This window comes from Salmo salar, chromosome ssa03 (genome assembly GCF_905237065.1).
Source record: "Salmo salar chromosome ssa03, Ssal_v3.1, whole genome shotgun sequence".
In the NCBI taxonomy this organism is placed as follows: Eukaryota; Metazoa; Chordata; class Actinopteri; order Salmoniformes; family Salmonidae; genus Salmo; species Salmo salar.
The window spans coordinates 55,606,046-55,623,900 of NC_059444.1; the positions used below are offsets into that span (position 1 = coordinate 55,606,046).

The following is a 17,855-nucleotide window of genomic DNA, read 5'->3' on the forward strand; positions in this document are numbered from 1 at the left end:
AAAAATCTGTCCTACTTACAAGTGGCTAAGAAAGTTAATGTCAAGCCCTGTTAAGGCAAAAATGAAAGGATAGTTGTTGGTAACGTGAACGTTTTGCAACCCAACGGTTACATGTTCGATAAGCATCATGGACAACTTTAGCATTTTAGCTCATTAGCAACTTTGAAACTACTTACTACGTTTTAGCTACTTAGCATGTTAGCTAACCCCAACCCTTAGCCTAGCTAACGTTGGCAACAACAAATTGGAATGAGTAACAATATCATACGTTTTGAAATTCGTGACATATTGTAGGAATTGCATTTCGTAACATATCATATGAAATGGATGATGGACATCCAGAAATTAATACATACCATATGAAACGTAACATATCAAACTAAACATAGTGTCTCGGATTTACTTACACAGATATAAAGATTAGTTATATCGGTCTCTATGGTTGATTCACGAGTTTATATTTCAGCTAGCAACAGTTTCGGACATTTTCGCTGATCTTCGATTCTATTCGTAAACTGATACGTTTGCATCTGTTTCGGATATGTTCGGGAGCTTTCGGCATGGTCGGTAACGGTCGTTGTGTTCAAATCTTCAGAGCTACTTCTGGCCTGGATACTGAACTAAGAAAGGAACTGAAGAAAGAGGGAAACAAAAAACAGTGGACGAGAGAAGGAGCCTGACAACGGAATGACGGTGCTGCAGGAACCTGTTCAGGTAACGAAGCAGTTTGCTATACCAAGAAGAGAACTGTCACATGCAGGACAAGAGGAATGTATTGTGGCCTGCATGGTTACCTCCCTACCAGAAAGGTCCACTACTGCTACACCGAGGCCTGAGAAGAAATGGTTTGGCCTAGCCAGTTAGCAGTCTCCGAATAGTTGCATAGTTGTTAAAATCGATAAACTAGTGCCTGTTATTCAATATATACCACACAGGGGTACTCTTTAGAACGGCCACTGTCAGCCAGGTATACGAAATTAGATAGCGGTAGGTGCCAGCTAACTAGGTACTCAGTCATTAGCCATATTTAGCTAGCGACATTAACTCGCTACTAGTTATGGAGCCTCAACATTTGTTTTGAAATTATCTGGTTAATGTTAGTAATCTAGTTAGCCACTGGCAAACTAGACTAACATAACTTGCTAACTTTAGCTAATTAACGTTACTAACTTAGACTATGACAGTAAAGTGAGTTTTTCAGATAACGTTATCTAAATTAACTAAAGTTAGTTAGTTAGCTAAACATTACAGCTGATCAGATTGATGATGGTTGACATTATTTCGATGTCATTCTCCCTGCAACATAACATTAGCTAACGCTAAAATCGTTAAGCTAGCATCTAAGTTAGCTAGTATGTTGACCAAGGTGTTGGTTATTTCAGGTTGTATTGTAAATGGGCATTTTGACAGCTGAATTGAAAATGTTGAAAACCATTGGCTAGTTAGCTAACTACTCAGTGCTAGCTAGCTACATAGATAACTGCTGCCTGCATTGACATAGCGTTTGTTGAACATTTGATGCAGCTAGCTACATGCCAGCTAGCTACCGTAACCTTAAACATCATCAGCTCTGACATAGCCAAGTAACGTTATCTTAACTAACAGCCAAGTACCTCCATTTGAGTTGAGGTACTTAGCTAGACGTTACATTGCTAAGTTATCCTATGGCCACAGATGTTGGTATTGATATCGAACGATGAAATAACGTTAGCTAAATGTTTGACACCACGAAAAACTGAAATTCGCCTAAGCCCTAGACCAGTGAACCCCCCCCAAAACATTTTTTTTTAAAGATAGCATTGTCTGCCCGTCGAATGTAACTAGCTAATGGTTGTTTGCTGTGTCAACATTTCATAGCTATCTAGCTAACAGCCAGCCATAAGATTGAATAGTTTGCTATAATAAGCTGCAAGCTTTGTATTCAGAGAATGTATTATCAACGCATGTGCTTATTGACTGATTAGGCCATTGATTATTAGTGAGTTGTAAAGCTTGCTGTCAGAGCCACCACCAGATCAGACAATCATAGTAGGCTGTGTGACAATATGTAGAGATGCAGATGTTTGTTTCTCTCCCTGTGTCTAGGCTGCTGTTTGGCATGCACTAAACCACTATGCCTACAGAGATGCCGTGTTCCTGGCCGAGAGACTATATGCTGAAGGTAATAAAATCTACCCCTCTTGTTTTAAGAAGATCCTGTCCATGCTGCAGCACAGCTGAGCTCCTCCTCTTTCAGCTTAACATTACTGTGCAGACAACTGTACAGTTCCACCTGATTGCTTTAATCCACACATATACTTCTGAAAGGTTTTGACATGATGGTGGCTTGTGGGGCCTGACTGACACATGCAAAACAGGTTTTAGAACACATTGTCATTTCTTATAGAATAGCCTGTAGGCTGCTGTTGCTTTAATGTGGAACGCAAAACACTGCAGTGGACTATTAGGCTATAGCGTAGACATGAGTCGATCAAAATAACATGTCAAGTATGAACATTGGTCACATGCCAAAAGGAATCTAATGCTGTCAGTGCAAGTCTGAAAATGTCAGAGCCAAATGAATAACATTTATATTTATAACTCCTAGTCATCTGGGATTGTGCTTTTGGTGTTTGTGTGTGTGTCAGAGTATGTATCTGTATGTTAATTTAAGTGCAAATTATGCAAATGCATTATTTGGATGCATCTCTTATCCTCCTCACAGTGCATTCGGAGGAGGCCCTCTTTCTGTTAGCCACATGCTACTATCGTTCAGGAAAGGCCTACAAGGCATACCGCCTTCTCAAGGGGCACAGCTGCACAACGCCACAATGCAAATACCTCCTCGCCAAGTGCTGTGTGGAACTGAGCAAGTAAGGATGTTATTTTGTTTCTAGTGTTTTAGGTCTCATAGCTATTGCATTGTGCATGCTTTGAATCCAGAGTGTCTGGATAGCTCCCTCCCTCTTTGACCCCTGTATGCTCACATCAGTGGTCCGGTCTTCTCTTCCCAGGCTTGCAGAGGGAGAGCAGATCCTGACAGGGGGGGTCCTGAACAAACAGAAGAGCCAGGAGGACATCGTCACAGAGTTTGGAGACTCTGCCTGTTTCACATTGTCCCTATTGGGGCAAATCTATTGGTAGGATAACCATGTTCATTACTTCATTGTTGACCAATCTAAAGCATGTTCGGGGAACGTTTTCAATTGAGAGTTGGTTGCTTGTCTGCTAGCTATCACATAGCAATACCTAATGTTTTACTATGCAACTGAGTGATAGACGTTGCACCCTAGTGAAGAGGGTTGGGCGTAGTCGCGATGGACTCGTTTATTGTGTCCTGAAGGAAACCTTGTTAATTCAGCTTCCCATGGTGTTGCTAATGAATTAAAGGGAGCAGAAATTGAGAATTGGAGAGGAGGCATGTCTGTGAATGATACTTGGATGTTACCTTGGTCAATTCAAATGGACTATTTGAATGCATGAAGGGGCTGCAGCAGCCTCCTAAGCAGAGGATGTCCTTTTCTACAGAGATACTGTATTTAGAACATGATGTAAGCTCAGCCAGTGGGCTAGAATGTCCGAGCATTTAATTATCACTTACTCATGAACATCATGTTACAATTTAGACATGCATGAACCACAATCAAAATGCTGTTGTCTCAATTTCTAAGGTTTAACCATCTCAGAAATCAGACTCTAAACAACAATGTGGTGTGCTGGTATATTTCACAGTGCTGTTGCATTATTACTGTGTGATGTCAGGAAAACCAATGTAGCGGTTAAGCAAAGGTTATTGGTGAGTGGTTGCTTCCTGTTATAAATTAGATTTGAGGTACAGTAACAAGCTAATCCTGACAAAGATATTAGCCTGAATGTTCTGAATTAGATTAACGTAACCGGGCGCAATGTGTTTTGTTGTGTGATTGCACTTGCGTGCCTGTCACCCACATGCGTCACTCAATATCGAGATCATTATTTTCTTCTTCCTTCTGTTTATGCAGCAAAACGGATCGTCTGGCCAAAGGTTCTGAATGTTATCAGAAGAGCCTGAGTATGAATCCTTTCCTGTGGTCTCCCTTTGAGTCCCTCTGTCAGATTGGTGAGTCAGTCAATCAGCTGGGATGGGTGGGTGGTAGGATAGTTAGTTATATAATGCATGTTAAGATGATAGAGTAGAATATGTATTTGCATTAACAATAGAGTTTGATTCACTTGTCATTGTAAGACAAACATGAGAAACACTGGTCCTAATCCCATGCATGATGGCAGATCCAAATCTAATTCCCTGACCGGTGCTCAGGCTCAAATCCACTCTTTTCCCTCCCCCCCTTTTCTTAAGCTGATTGTATTAACTTGTATCTTTGTTGTCAGGTGATCGTCCGGACCCAGAGCAGATCTTCAGACTGACGTCCCTGCAGTTCTTTAGCGGTGGGAGTGGAGCCCCTCCCCTGTTCCCCATCAGCCCTGCCCACACACCAAGCCACAACATGCCCCACCGCCAGGTGGACACGGTGCTCATGGAGACGCCCCAGGACACCTTAGTACGTCCCTTCAACTCTCCCTCCCCCTGTCCATTTAAACCCAGTATTCCTGTTCATATTTTTCTAAGGATAGGTTTGGCTCTCTTTACAATGATGGCTTGCATTCCATTGGTGCCAAGATGAAAGAGTGTTTGACCTGGTGTTTGGTCAGGGGTTGGGACTGTGGAAGAAGGTGATCTGTGAACACTAGGGCTGTAACAGTAAACTTATTCTTACTGAACTGTTTGGTACGGGGACCTCGGTTCGGTCCGCAATGTGAACCCAAATGTATATATATTTTTTAATATGTACACACACATATATATATATATATACTGTTCAAAAGTTTGAGGTCACAGAAATATCCTTGTTTTTGAAAGAAAAGCACTTTTTTTTGTCCATTAAAAGAACATAAATTGATCAGAAATACAGTGTAGACATTGTTAATGTTGTAAATGACTATTGTAGCTGGAAATGGATGATTTAAAAAAAGGAAGAAAAAAAAGGAATATCTACATAGGCATACAGAGGCCCATTATCAGCAACCATCACTCCTGTGTTAGCTAATCCAAGTTTATCATTTTAAAAGGCTAATTGATCATTAGAAAACCCTTTTGCAATTTTGTTAGCACAGCTGAAAACTGTTGTCCTGATTAAAGAAGCAATAAAACTGGCCTTCTTTAGACTAGTTGAGTATCTGGAGCGTCAGTATTTGTGGGTTCGATTACAGGCTCAAAATGGCTAGAAACAAAATACTTTCTTCTGAAACTCGTCAGTCTATTCTTGCTCTGAGAAATGAAGGCTATTCCATGCAAGAAATTGGCAAGAAACTGAAGATCTCCTACAAAGTTGTGTACTACTCCCTTCACAGAACAGCGCAAACTGGCTCTAACCAGAATAGAAAGGGGAGTGGGATGCCCCGGTGCACAACTAAGCAAGAGGAAAAGTACATTAGTGTCTAGTTTGAGAAACAGACGCCTTAAGTCCTCAACTGGCAGCTTCATTAAATAGTACCCGCAAAACACCAGTCTCAATGTCAACAGTGAATAGGCGATTCCGGGATGCTGGCCTTCTAGATAGAGTTTCAAAGAAAAATACATAATGTAGATTTTCCATTAAAAATCAGCCGTTTCCAGCTACAATAGTAATTTACTCTATTGCTGATCAATTTTATGATATTTTAATGTGAAAAAAATTTGCTTTTCTTTAAAAGACAAGGACATTTCTAAGTGACCCCAAACTTTTGAACGTTAGTGAATATACACAAACAGTACCAGTCAAATTTGGACACCTACTTATTCAAGGGTTTTTCTATACTATGAAGTAACACATGTGTAATCAAGTAATAACCAAAAAAGTGTTAAACAAATCAAAATATATTTGAGATTCTTCAATGTAGTGCCTTAGACTGCTGTGCCACTCGGGAGGCCCCAGGACCTCCAATTTCTGAGTGAACCTGAAAAATGGGATAAATCTGAAACCTGGAAAAACTAAATGAAACCAGGCAAAAAAATAATACAGATTTTATAGGGCCCTACATTATATGGCTCATGATCTATTCCTGGGTTAGTTTGACATCTTTTGCCAACACTAAAATTATCTACAGTAAGGTGATAATTTACTGAATCGTGACCCAAAAACCGCAATATGTACTGAACCGTGGGTTTGGTGAACCGTTACACCCCTAATGAACGCTTTATGATAAATTTCACTTCACAAGCAAAGACCACAGTTCTTTGTAATAACCTGCCTATCCAAATGTGCAATGAAGAACTGACAACTGCTGTCTCGTTCCCTTTGCCTCCGCTGTAGGAATTAAACAGACTGAACCTGGAGTCTTCCAACTCGAAGTACTCGTCTCTGAACACAGACTCCACCATGTCCTACATCGACTCGTCCGTCATCTCCCCGGACACTGTAGGGCCTCTGGGTACAGGCGGCTCCCTGCTATCCAAACAAGTGCAGAACAAACCCAAGAGTGGGCGCAGTCTACTGGGGGGACCGGCAGCACTCAGCCCCCTAACACCCAGGTACTGGTGGTCTCACCCCGTACACACACATGATGTTTTTTCTCAGTAGAGGCTCTATTACATGTGTTGGGCTGTTTTATTATAAGTGGATAGATAACGCGTGCCTGTGTCAATCTGCTCATAAGTGTCGTGTGGCACTGTATTTTGAGTGTGGCGTGTATTCCCTGTGTGTTGAGGCACTCCCACATGTTTCCTTCTTTGACTACTTTTACAGTGTTATTATGTAGGGTGTCCACCCATTCTGCCCAGAGTGGGTACAAATGCACTTTGGTGATTCAATTTCACTTCCTTATGTTTATAAAATACATTTGACCAAGACAAATATGATTATTTATGTTCTAAATCTTTCAGTGGGGTCTTTTAATATAATTTTTAATTTTGTAACCAAATACATCCGTTAAGCTAAGCTAAGCTTTGTTGACATAGCGGTTTTAAGGATTTTAAGGATTTAGCATTTTGTGGTTATCTTCAAAGTTGTCTCCGCGGGTCGCAAAAAGCTAAATTAGCATGACACGAGCTGAATTAAATGTAAAAGACTTTGAAGATAAAAGCTTGGTACACACTCAATGCTCCGTTGACATTTCACAGAGATGCGTTTGTTTTTGTGAAATCTTTGAAGTAGAGCAGGAATTTCACATTAATACGAAAAGTTTATACTAAAATATGAAAGCATTACATATGTGTCAAAATCAATATCTATCTTACCTCTATATTGTTTTATGTCCTGCGGATTTTATAAGAAAGATGTTGAGTTAAACGGTGAACTTGTCAGTTTGCCTTATTAATTATCGCACAGCATCCAGCCTAGCAGAATATTTTCCAGTATTTTGACCACTTCTCTGGCCTCCATTGATTTAGTCATCCTACAAGGGTGAAAACTCTAACATTTGAATGGATTATGATAGAGACATGAGATTTGGAGCATTGGTTTTCTTAGGAGCCCAATTTAATGTTATTTTACCCATTGGTCAAAATATGCATTTTTTTTTTATTTATTTGGACACCCTACATTATAGAGGCATATGCATTGGCACTCTCCTCAGAACATTATTATATTGTCAGCGATCACTCCGCTAGTAATTTGTCCATGTATTTGAAAATTGTAGTCAAGTAACATTATTTAGGTTATAATTTGATATTGTGCACTTGGCTGCAGTACATACTAGTCTCTCATTCATCCTCCAACTCCATTGTCCACTAGCCTGTAATTAGGGAGACTTAATGATAACTGGCTTCAGAGGACGTCTTGATTACTGCTTTTCCTCTGTCCTCTACGACGGTTTTGTTCTGTGAGGGCTTTTCTACCTGCATTAAAGGCTTCTCTGGTACTGCAACTGGATGTAAATGGCCTCCATGGGGACTTCTGGATGATAGGCTAAATTATACAGAGCTGAATAAGTCAACAATGTAGATGAGAAATACTGAGAATCCATTTCAATGATCTTATTCCCAGTTTTGGAATCTTGCCCCTGGAGCCCAGCCCAGGGGACCCCTTGTATCTGCAGAACTACTCTCACAGTGGCTCGGGGATGGAGCCACCCCCTCCCGGAGTCCCACCAAAGAAGGTACGCACGCGTCATTGCTATAATGAAGACAACACGCCAACCGCTATGTGGTTCTCCTATTTGGAGCATTGATCGAAGAGCAACACACTGTGTGTAAAAATCGTTCTATGCACGCTGAATAGAAAACATTTCTACTTCAAAGGAGATTCCTTTAATTTCAGTGACAGATTCAACAATGGAGGTCAACGATGTTTTGTTGGACATTAAAAAAAAAATAGCTTGTTCCCACTTTTTCCTCTTCAAGTCTGTAGCGAGAATCAGTCAGCCGGGGACGAAGTCGGTGTTTGCACAGAGTGGCAACAGCAGGGAGATCATCCCTATCCCCTTCAACCAGACTCAGACCACTGCCCCCCCACAGACCAGGTATGTGCTCATTAAAAGGCCCATATGGACCCATGTTTACACTATGGAAATGCAGAGATATTGCCAAAAAAGACAGCTGTCCTCACAATACTTGTTTATTTTCAGTGAGAATTCATGCAGAGTGAAATTGTGTAAATGTTATGAAACTGTGGTCCATACTTGTTTTGAGTCAAGTGTTGTGCTTTAAACTTCAAACACTGCAGCATTTCTGCTTGGTCAAAATGTCACTCATGGCGTTGGTGTTCTCTGTGCTAGTGGTTGTCTAAGTATGAAGACCTGATGACCATTGTTGTGCTCTGTTTTTCTGTGCCTACTGTAGTACTACGCCTCAAGTGCTGAGCCCCACAATCGCTGCTCCTCCCAACGTGCAGCCCAGACGGAGCTCCAGACTCTTCACCAGTGCCAGCTCTACTGCCAAGGTAACGTAGCAGAGACTACTTGGGAATTTTACAATGACATTTTTTTTTCAAATTAGATGATATGGCAAGTGACACTTTGCTTCTTGAAAGTCCAATATCTTGAAAACTTGACTGCTGATATGCAATATGTTATGGGACTGTGGACTAATGAAACAAATACCAAAATATAGTTTGAGTTGATTTTTCCTTTAAACATATAACCAAATACTGGAATTGAGATGGACAGTAGGATTTGTGGTGCATCTTTTGAACCAGGAAAACAAAAACATCAGTTCGCTCTCAAGTCTAGCATTTTAAGTAGTGTTATATTTATGAGCAGAGATTGCATTTTATATGTATTATTTTGTTCTATATAGAATAGAGGTTGGCACAAAACAGACTGGCACTGGGCTGTGCTGCTGAGATTCTTGGCAAAGATATTCTTTTTCCTCTTTTTCCTATTACCAAATATCAAAAGTGTGTGTGTGGGGGGGGGGCATGGTTCTGACGTTAGCAGATGTCTTTGAGATGCTAAACACAAACAAACATTCCTCAACAGGAGAATAGCAAGAAGCTGAAAATGAAATTCCCCACCAAAATCCCCAACCGGAAGACCAAGTCAAAAATGGGCAAGGGAGGCATCACCCCATCCAATCTGAACGAGAGCATTGAGATCCTCAAGCTGGACTCGTCCATGACAGAGGGGAAAGTCAGTATGGGCTCTCCTCAGTTCCAGGTCTTCAGTCTGCAGAAGGCTGCTGCAGGTGAGCTGGGACACTGTTAGAATTAACTCTCACACTTTGACTTTGTCTTCTTTGCCTGACCATATCAAGATGTTGAGGTGAGATGTAGGGATACACTGCCATTAAAAACAAATTATGTGAATGTAATGCAGTAGTTTTCTGAATTAAAAAAAACATTCAGAATACTACTGCATTACATTGTTAGAATTGTACTACATTTCTATAGTCTTATTAGCCACCTTGTCATACAATGTCCTTACAAAGATGCCATCACAAGTCCATATCTCCAAACCCCTCTTTTCCCTCTGTGTTCCAGATGGCCTGATGTCACTGATGCGAGACATCGGCCGGGGGTACCTGGCCCTCTGCTCTTACAATTGTAAGGAGGCCATCAGCATCCTGAGCCAGCTGCCCTCCCATCACTACAACACAGGGTGGGTCCTGGGACAGATCGGCAGGGCCCACTTTGAGCTGGCCGAATACATGCAGGTAAGGGAGAGCCGCCTTTTGCTAGGTTCATCTTTCATACCTAAAACGGGGATTGTGGGCATCTGAAGCTAGATGTGCTCCTGTCCTTACTACAGTTTCACAGGGTTAAGACTGTCAAATGGATGCAAAGAGTGGTCGATGGCTGTGTATGGTGGCTTTTGCTTCTTCTCAATGGCTCGGTTAGAAACTTTTCTCACTATTCGCCTCCTGTCCCCTCCCTGCAGGCGGAGAGGATCTTCTCAGAGGTGCGGCGCATCGAGAGCTACCGGGTGGAGGGCATGGAGATTTACTCCACCACCCTTTGGCACTTGCAGAAGGACGTGGCCTTGTCGGCCCTGTCCAAAGACCTCACCGACATGGACAAGAATTCACCAGAGGTACGTAGTTAACTAACACACTGGGACAAACAGTTGCATGTACCGTATCCACATGTCTAGTCCTGGACTAAAAAGTACGTTCAATTGAGACTTTTCCATTGGGAAATGCTTACAAGTGATTCTGTCTTGGAGTATGGTTGCCTTAATTAAAAAAATCCATATTTTTGCTCCTTCCGCTCCTCTTCTATTCCTTCCCTCCTCCCCAACTCTCTCTTTGTCCCCTTAGGCATGGTGCGTGGCTGGTAACTGTTTCAGTCTGCAGAGGGAGCATGACATAGCCATTAAGTTCTTTCAGCGTGCCATCCAGGTGAACCCGGGCTTTGCCTACGCCTACACGCTGCTAGGCCATGAGTTTGTCCTCACAGAGGAGCTGGAGAAGGCTCTGGCCTGCTTCCGTAATGCCATCAGAGTCAACACACGCCACTACAATGCCTGGTGAGTTAGTGCACAACCTTGGAGTGATAGTGGATGTGACAAAATCTGAATTACAATCGTAATAGATGTGAAAATGCTCTATTATGGTTGAGAATGAAACGACTGAACAAATGAACAACAAAACAGCACAGCAAGTAATTGAAAGAAATAGGGTTTGATTATGTTTTACTGGTAATTGGGACATGCATAAATACCAACAAAATAACTTTTTGGTTGTGTGTGTGTGTGTGTGTGTGTGTGTGTGTGTGTGTGTGTGTGTGTGTTTCAACTATTTAACTGTACTAAAATGCTTAAAAGGCTGCTAAAATTGTAAATGACGGTATCGGGTTTTTTGGCACGGAAAATATCGGATATCTGTATCGGCCAAAAATGTCATATTGGTGCATCCCTATAATTCACCAATACATTTCTTGGTAATCCAAAAATGATCAGGTTTTAAAATCACAGCTGGCCTGTTACATTGTTTGCTGCCTCCATTCGGGATGCATTTTTTCAGTTTCAATGACTCAATATAAAAACGGATGAATGTAACAAAAGTTGGGAATGTCAATACAATCAAACTAGCAAGGGAATGATCACAAGTCAGTCATAATGTGGCTATATCTATTTATGTAGCAAGCTAAAAACTTGGAGCCTAATGCTAGCTAGCAAGATGTCATGCCATTGGAGGAGTGTGTAAGTGACTCTCTTTCCCCCCCATATCGTTTTTCGGTGGCTATACAAAGCTAGAGATGCAGGTGTCATTTGGTTAGCTAGCAAGAACTTGAACGACTGTTACACAATTAAACATTTTTGTGGCTTTTGGCGAATGCGTTCTAATGATCTAAAGTTGAGCTGTTACAACTGCCTGTAAACACAGTCCAGTTCAAAGTGAATGATTGCAGGCCCATGTAGCAAATGGCATGATTATATAAAGGTCTACTGTAGCTCTGATAGGCTATAGCGCACCGGTCTGTGTAGACTCCGGTCCTGGACAAGACATGTTTTTATAAATTTTTATTAACTGCAGGGACTATTAATTGTCCAAATGCACAGCCATTTTCCCACTTTATATTGCTATAGAATTTTCACAAATGCCTTAGAATGTTTGGGAATTACGTATACTAAGAATTTATGAAACGTAAAAATGACCAGTGGTTGCTTGTCAGAATTTAAGTGTCATTCTTCCTAGTGTGTGTATATGAACAGATTTGTATACGATTTTATGTTGCTAAAATGCTGTCAGTTCCACTTTCAATGCAACACTGTTTCTCACAAGTTATTTTCAAAGAGTTGGCTAACAGCAAGTGCGCTACAATAAAACTTATTGTTGAAAGTTATTCTTGAAAAGGGAGAAGCTAACAAATTAGCAACAACATCCTCTTTGATAACACCTGCTGCAGCCGCTGCAAACTAGCCGACAACAAAAGCCAGCTAGCTAGACCGTGGGAAAACTACTGCTCGCTATTGCGCAGTGACCTGTCGGCCTTCAAAAGTGCAGAAGTTTCCATATGTTTTTGTAAAAAAACGGTCCCACTCATTAAGTCAATGTGATTGGTTGATTTCATTGTCATTCCAAAATTTGGCCCTATTACAGTTGAATAGCAGAAGCCTTTTTCTAGCTTCTGATGGCCTAGCCAATGGCTGACTTAACTAGGTAGATTTATCTCCCCAGAGACCAGCAAAGAAATCCTGATTGGATAAATTTTTTTCTCTGCAGCGTTAACCTTTTCTTTCCAACAAAAACTGAAGAGATTAAATCAAACTACATTGAAAATAATAGAATTAGCATTATTATAATCATTGTTTTATAAATCCTTAGCCTGTAGAAGGCCCATTGTTCCCCACTGTGTTTGGGTTAGTAATAATTTGTAGATTGGCTCTATTTTCCCCCAGTATGCATTTTTTTTCACTATTCTGAATATCTAAAGATTCCATATGTTCTGAAATATGAACACAGAAATACTGGACATTTTGAACTCTTATGGTGGGGATTTGACAAACTCGCATTTTTCTGGTCTTGACTATGTCTCGAACCCTAGGTCCCCCTCCCGGTCTCGACTCGGTCTCGCTTGAGGTGTTCTCGAACACAGCACTGTATTACCTTAATGCAGATTAATAATCTGAAGTCTCAGTAAGGAATTAAAGCTAAAACGTCATATTTTGATATTAGTGAATAATTCAGGATTATGGGAGACACTTGTTATCTCACCTCTCTCCTCTCTCCGTCTCTATTTCTATCCCTCCATCTCCAGGTATGGCTTGGGGATGATCTACTATAAGCAGGAGAAGTTCAACCTGGCAGAGATTCACTTCAAGAAGGCACTTAGCATCAACCCTCAGAGCTCTGTGCTCCTCTGCCACATCGGAGTGGTGAGTGGCCCGCTACACTCACTCTTTCAGCTCACTCAGTCTGTTAGGGCACTTCAAGACATTATATGCCGATTTATTTATTTATTTTAAACCATCTTTATGTTTTAGAAAAACACTTTTATAAATCATATGTATTATTGTTACTATTTTCAAAGCCTGTAGTATTTTACATTTGGTACTTGAGTCATATTTCTCCAATGTTCTTTATGGCACACTAACTAACGTGCTCCATGTTTCCTGTTGTTTCCACACAGGTTCAGCATGCACTGAAGAAGTCTGACCATGCTTTAGAAACCCTGAATAGAGCGATCAACATAGACCCCAAGAACCCTCTATGCAAATTCCACAGGGCCTCCATCCTCTTCGCTAATGAGAAGTACAAGGTAGGTCCATATGGCATTTCACAAGCGAACACTGACTAACCTACTTTTCAGCACAATTCCTCTTCTTCCATATTAATATTATCATTGTTCACTGTATTTTCTATTGGTTAAGTCTAAGCAAACTGTTTTTGTGTTCCCTTTTCAGGCGGCTCTTCAAGAGCTTGAAGAGCTGAAACAAATAGTGCCCAAAGAGTCCCTTGTTTACTTTTTAATAGGAAAGGTAAGCAAATGTAAACTTTTATTTTTTGTGGGGATTACGAGGAAAGGAGCCGACCATAAGTGAAGAATTGACTGTCACTTTGATATTCGTACTCAATAATAGACCACTTTACACTCACCTCTCAAATCTCATATAGTCTGACTTTGTGCAATGGACTAAATAGCTATGAGATGTTTATGACATCAAATTTTATTCGTCACATGCGCCGAATATAACAGGTGTAGTGTAGACCTTACCGTGAAATGCTTACTTACGAGCCCTTAACCAACAATGCAGAGTTTTTAAAAAGTAAGAAACATTTGCTAAATAAACTAGGAGAAATAGTAACCCAATAAAATAACAATAATGAGGCTATATACAAAGGGTACTGGTACCGAGTCAATGTGCAGGGGTACGGGTAAGTTGAGGTAATTGTGGCAATATGTAAATGTAGGTAGTGGTTTAGTGACATATTTCCTAGTTTACGAATGTATACATATGGATGGTGTGTCCTGCTCTAATCAAACGCTTTCTTCCCTATTGTTCCCCTCAGGTGTATAAGAAGCTGGGCCAGACCCACTTGGCATTGATGAATTTCTCCTGGGCCATGGACCTGGATCCCAAAGGAGCCAACAATCAGATCAAAGAGGCCATAGACAAGAGGTACCTCCCTGACGACGAGGAGCCTGTCACTGAGGACTACCCTTATGACTCAGGTACAACCACTGTGACTGCCATGACTGACTGACGCATGGCTATGACCATTTAGTTCCCTGTTAATGATGGCAATGACCTGTACATTTGTTATGAGTTGCATCATTTATGAATGCAAAATATTTGACAGCCTTAAAATTAAACATTGAGTACTATTAGTAAATAATTGAGTCAATATACGTCCGAATTTGAATAGTATATGTGAAACACTCCAGAAAGGTGTAGCCAAGTGGCCTACCACTAAAGTACATATCTTAGGGCGAGAATGCCAATATGGTCAGGTTTCTGTCTGTTACTTCAAGAAGGAAGCTGAAAAGTGCCACTGTCAGGAGCCATGCTTTGACCTCTAACCGCCACCTTGTCCCCAGCAGCTGAGGTGGAGGAGTCGCAGGAGAGCAGTATGACCGACGCAGACGACACGCAGCTCCATACCGCTGAGAGCGACGAGGTCTTGTAACTCCCCTGACCCTACCCCTCCACCCCGACCCCTCTTTTGGACTTAAAAACCATGCCAATCTGGAGCCAACCTCTGGACTCCAGTATTAAAGAGGAAGAGGAAAAAAAGGAAAACAAACTGCTGCTAATACAGTACCTCCGATTTATTTTCATCATCTGCTATTTCTTGGTTTCGTTTTCTTCTACCCCTACACACACCACTACCATCCTCGTCCTTCTCCTGTCATGCCTTAGTCCTCACTGGCTTATCATTCTCGTCGGCTCCCATGCAGCCATGTGTGGACGTTTATTTTTATTTTTTTTTCGTTTCTGGTTTGTTTTTCCTAGAATACCTCATCAGCACCACATCGCCCCATCAGTGCTGATTTTGAATGTCCTGCCCATCATCATTGAAAGACATCACTTTCGCTTCTTTTAGGTTTGGAGCGCTGTGCTCATGCCCACGGAAGAAGAATAAACAACAAACATTCATGGAAGTTCCTGTCTTAATGTTTAGTTTTTTTATGTTCTTTTTATCAGCTTTACTCTGAATAAACACTTGTGTTATAGCCTGTAACTCTTTGGTTCCTCTCTCCTGATTGGTCCGTGAGTAAATGTATGGGAGAGAAATGAGGTCAAGCACCTTTCTCGCCTTTTCTCCAGGCGTTGGGATGTCCAATGTGTTCCAACCATGGTTATGGCCCGGCAAGTTTCAGCTAAAGCAGACAGATAATATCTCCTACTTGATCTAGCAATGACAGATATCTCGATCACAGATGTATAAATAAAAGTGACATTTAACCATGTTTGTTTTAGAAGTGCCTCTTATTGACAACGATATGAGAAGCCAGTGGTTAATCAACCTGTCAACAAGATTTGATGTGCAGTTCTTTTGAGGTGATTCATCATGAAATACTTCTAGAAACAAATGTGCTAAAATATGATAATCATCCACAGGTTTAGCCTGAGTGTCAGTCTGTTTGAGCTATCATGCCAACTACTTGTCATTCGTCGTACCAAACATATTCGGCTTGACAATTACATTAATAGAGTTGGAAAGAGCACAAACTGATCTGGCACAAGCCTACCACAGGTTGGTCCTCACTGACCACATTAATACAATGTATGATGACGGGGATGAAATGCCCAGTTTCAATATTTGGATGCATGTGGTCTAGAATTAATCACCCAAACATCCAAATGTGTGTTTGGGGAATTCAGCAGTGATTCTGTGTGTATGTATACAATGTTTCGTAATGTGCTTCTTAACATACAGTTGGGAAAGTAATCTCAGTGCCACATTCAGAAATATTGCCCCATATCAAGGAGTTGTAATGCCTTTCCTAAAGTTTTGGTCCTTTTTTTCTAAGGCAAACAACTTAATTTCTCTGCACAGCCAGGTCAAAATATTATGTTGTCATTTTGCAAGTGCGTCGGGGTCTTAAAATGTGTTCTGTCTTTGGGGATAATGTCTGTTCATGTATATATGTGCTATTCATTTTAAGGATATTTGAGATTATAGAATAAACTACTTTAAACATGACCTCTATTTGACTGCCTTGTACTCCCCCAAAATGTGACGTCAATAAATGTAAGACTTGTTGGCTGCGTCTGCCTACAAACACCTGATAAGACAGTAAATGTAAGACTTGTTGGCTGCGTATGCCTTTACAAACACCTGATAAGACAATGTATCTTAGTAGATGCTGATCAGAGTAAATTGGACAATGATTGGGGGACTGAACAACAGTTTATAGCCTAGTTTAAATTAAGTATGGATTTATATCACAAGTCTCAATTAATTGCATTGAGAACACTAATGATTAGTTCATGATTTATAAGTGGGGGGAAACCAGTATTGTTTCAGGACAGGAGATGAAGATAACTCAGCGGTTCTGACAGCAGTGGGAGGATATTTCCACAATTGAGGACCTGGATCAGAAGAACTGGGAAGAGCATCTGATGTATCCTTGCCCTCACTTCCATAGCAGGACATTGCATCTGATGCAAGCAGGAACTTGGAGCCAATGTATAACGTTTAGAAGGTTATTTTAAGGTTAGTCTTATCATGTAGAAGGACAGAAAGACCTCTGCAAGTGGGGCATGACATTAACTGACAATACACCTAGTCGATTTCAGGTCCTCGACAACTAGGCCACTCCACACAACCACAGGCTAGCACCATTATCTCTGTATAATGCAATTTTAGTCCTGCAATGTAATATTACACACTACAGCAGCCTGAAGAAAAGCCCCTTCAAATGACAATGATTCAATTGTTGTGACCCAGCATCAGCTTGTCAACACATCTAACACCGTAATAGGTTGCTGAAAAAGCAAATAAACAGCTTCGACTGTTCTCAGTGGCTATTACTAGGTACAAATTATGCTCCGTTTAGCCAATTAAGGGTTGACATTTGGAGACTAAATACAAAGTAATTTGTGGCAAATGATTTGGTGGAGACCGGGATAATTTGGTGAAATTGACGTTGAAGAGTAATTGGCTAACTATTTAGTCTAACCAAATTATTTTATTTTAAAGTATTGCACTGTTATTGAGCTTGTATATTAATGACAACAACTGGTAAACTTCCATATTATTTACTTTCAACTGGACGTCCATCCGTGCAGACCAGAGGACAAATAAACCAATCGCCATCGCTGCATAACCAAATTGACGAATCACAGTGCTAGGCAGGCGGGTAATTCCGGTTCAAGACTGGTTGACTTGTGCAGGTAAGTGAACATGAATTCTTCACTCTGTCATGTTAAAACTGAGTTTATCTCACGTAATTTTACAAAACGGATTATGTTGGAAGATAAAATGAATAGAGATGGGATTGAAGTGTGTTATTTTATATGTTATTGATTTA

At 40.8% G+C, this 17,855-nt stretch overlaps 1 protein-coding gene across 2 annotated transcripts; it reads left to right on the top strand.

Annotated features, from left to right (window-relative positions):
- Positions 1-526: 526 nt before the first annotated feature.
- On the top strand, positions 527-16,525 carry cdc27 (cell division cycle 27). 2 transcript variants are annotated; one of them, XM_014192617.2, is made up of 19 exons: positions 527-714; positions 2,086-2,161; positions 2,705-2,852; positions 2,994-3,119; positions 3,981-4,078; positions 4,351-4,520; positions 6,312-6,529; positions 7,983-8,094; positions 8,339-8,457; positions 8,777-8,876; positions 9,415-9,619; positions 9,915-10,087; positions 10,312-10,464; positions 10,691-10,899; positions 13,134-13,251; positions 13,506-13,634; positions 13,780-13,854; positions 14,387-14,549; positions 14,916-16,525. In XM_014192617.2, exons 1-19 carry the CDS (start codon positions 688-690, stop codon positions 15,002-15,004), a joined length of 2,508 nt encoding a protein of 835 aa, XP_014048092.1. In that variant the 5' UTR covers positions 527-687; the 3' UTR covers positions 15,005-16,525. The 2 variants fall into 2 exon arrangements, with proteins under 2 accessions (XP_014048092.1, XP_014048093.1); XM_014192618.2 differs by having other exon boundaries at positions 14,919-16,525.
- Positions 16,526-17,855: the final 1,330 nt, after the last annotated feature.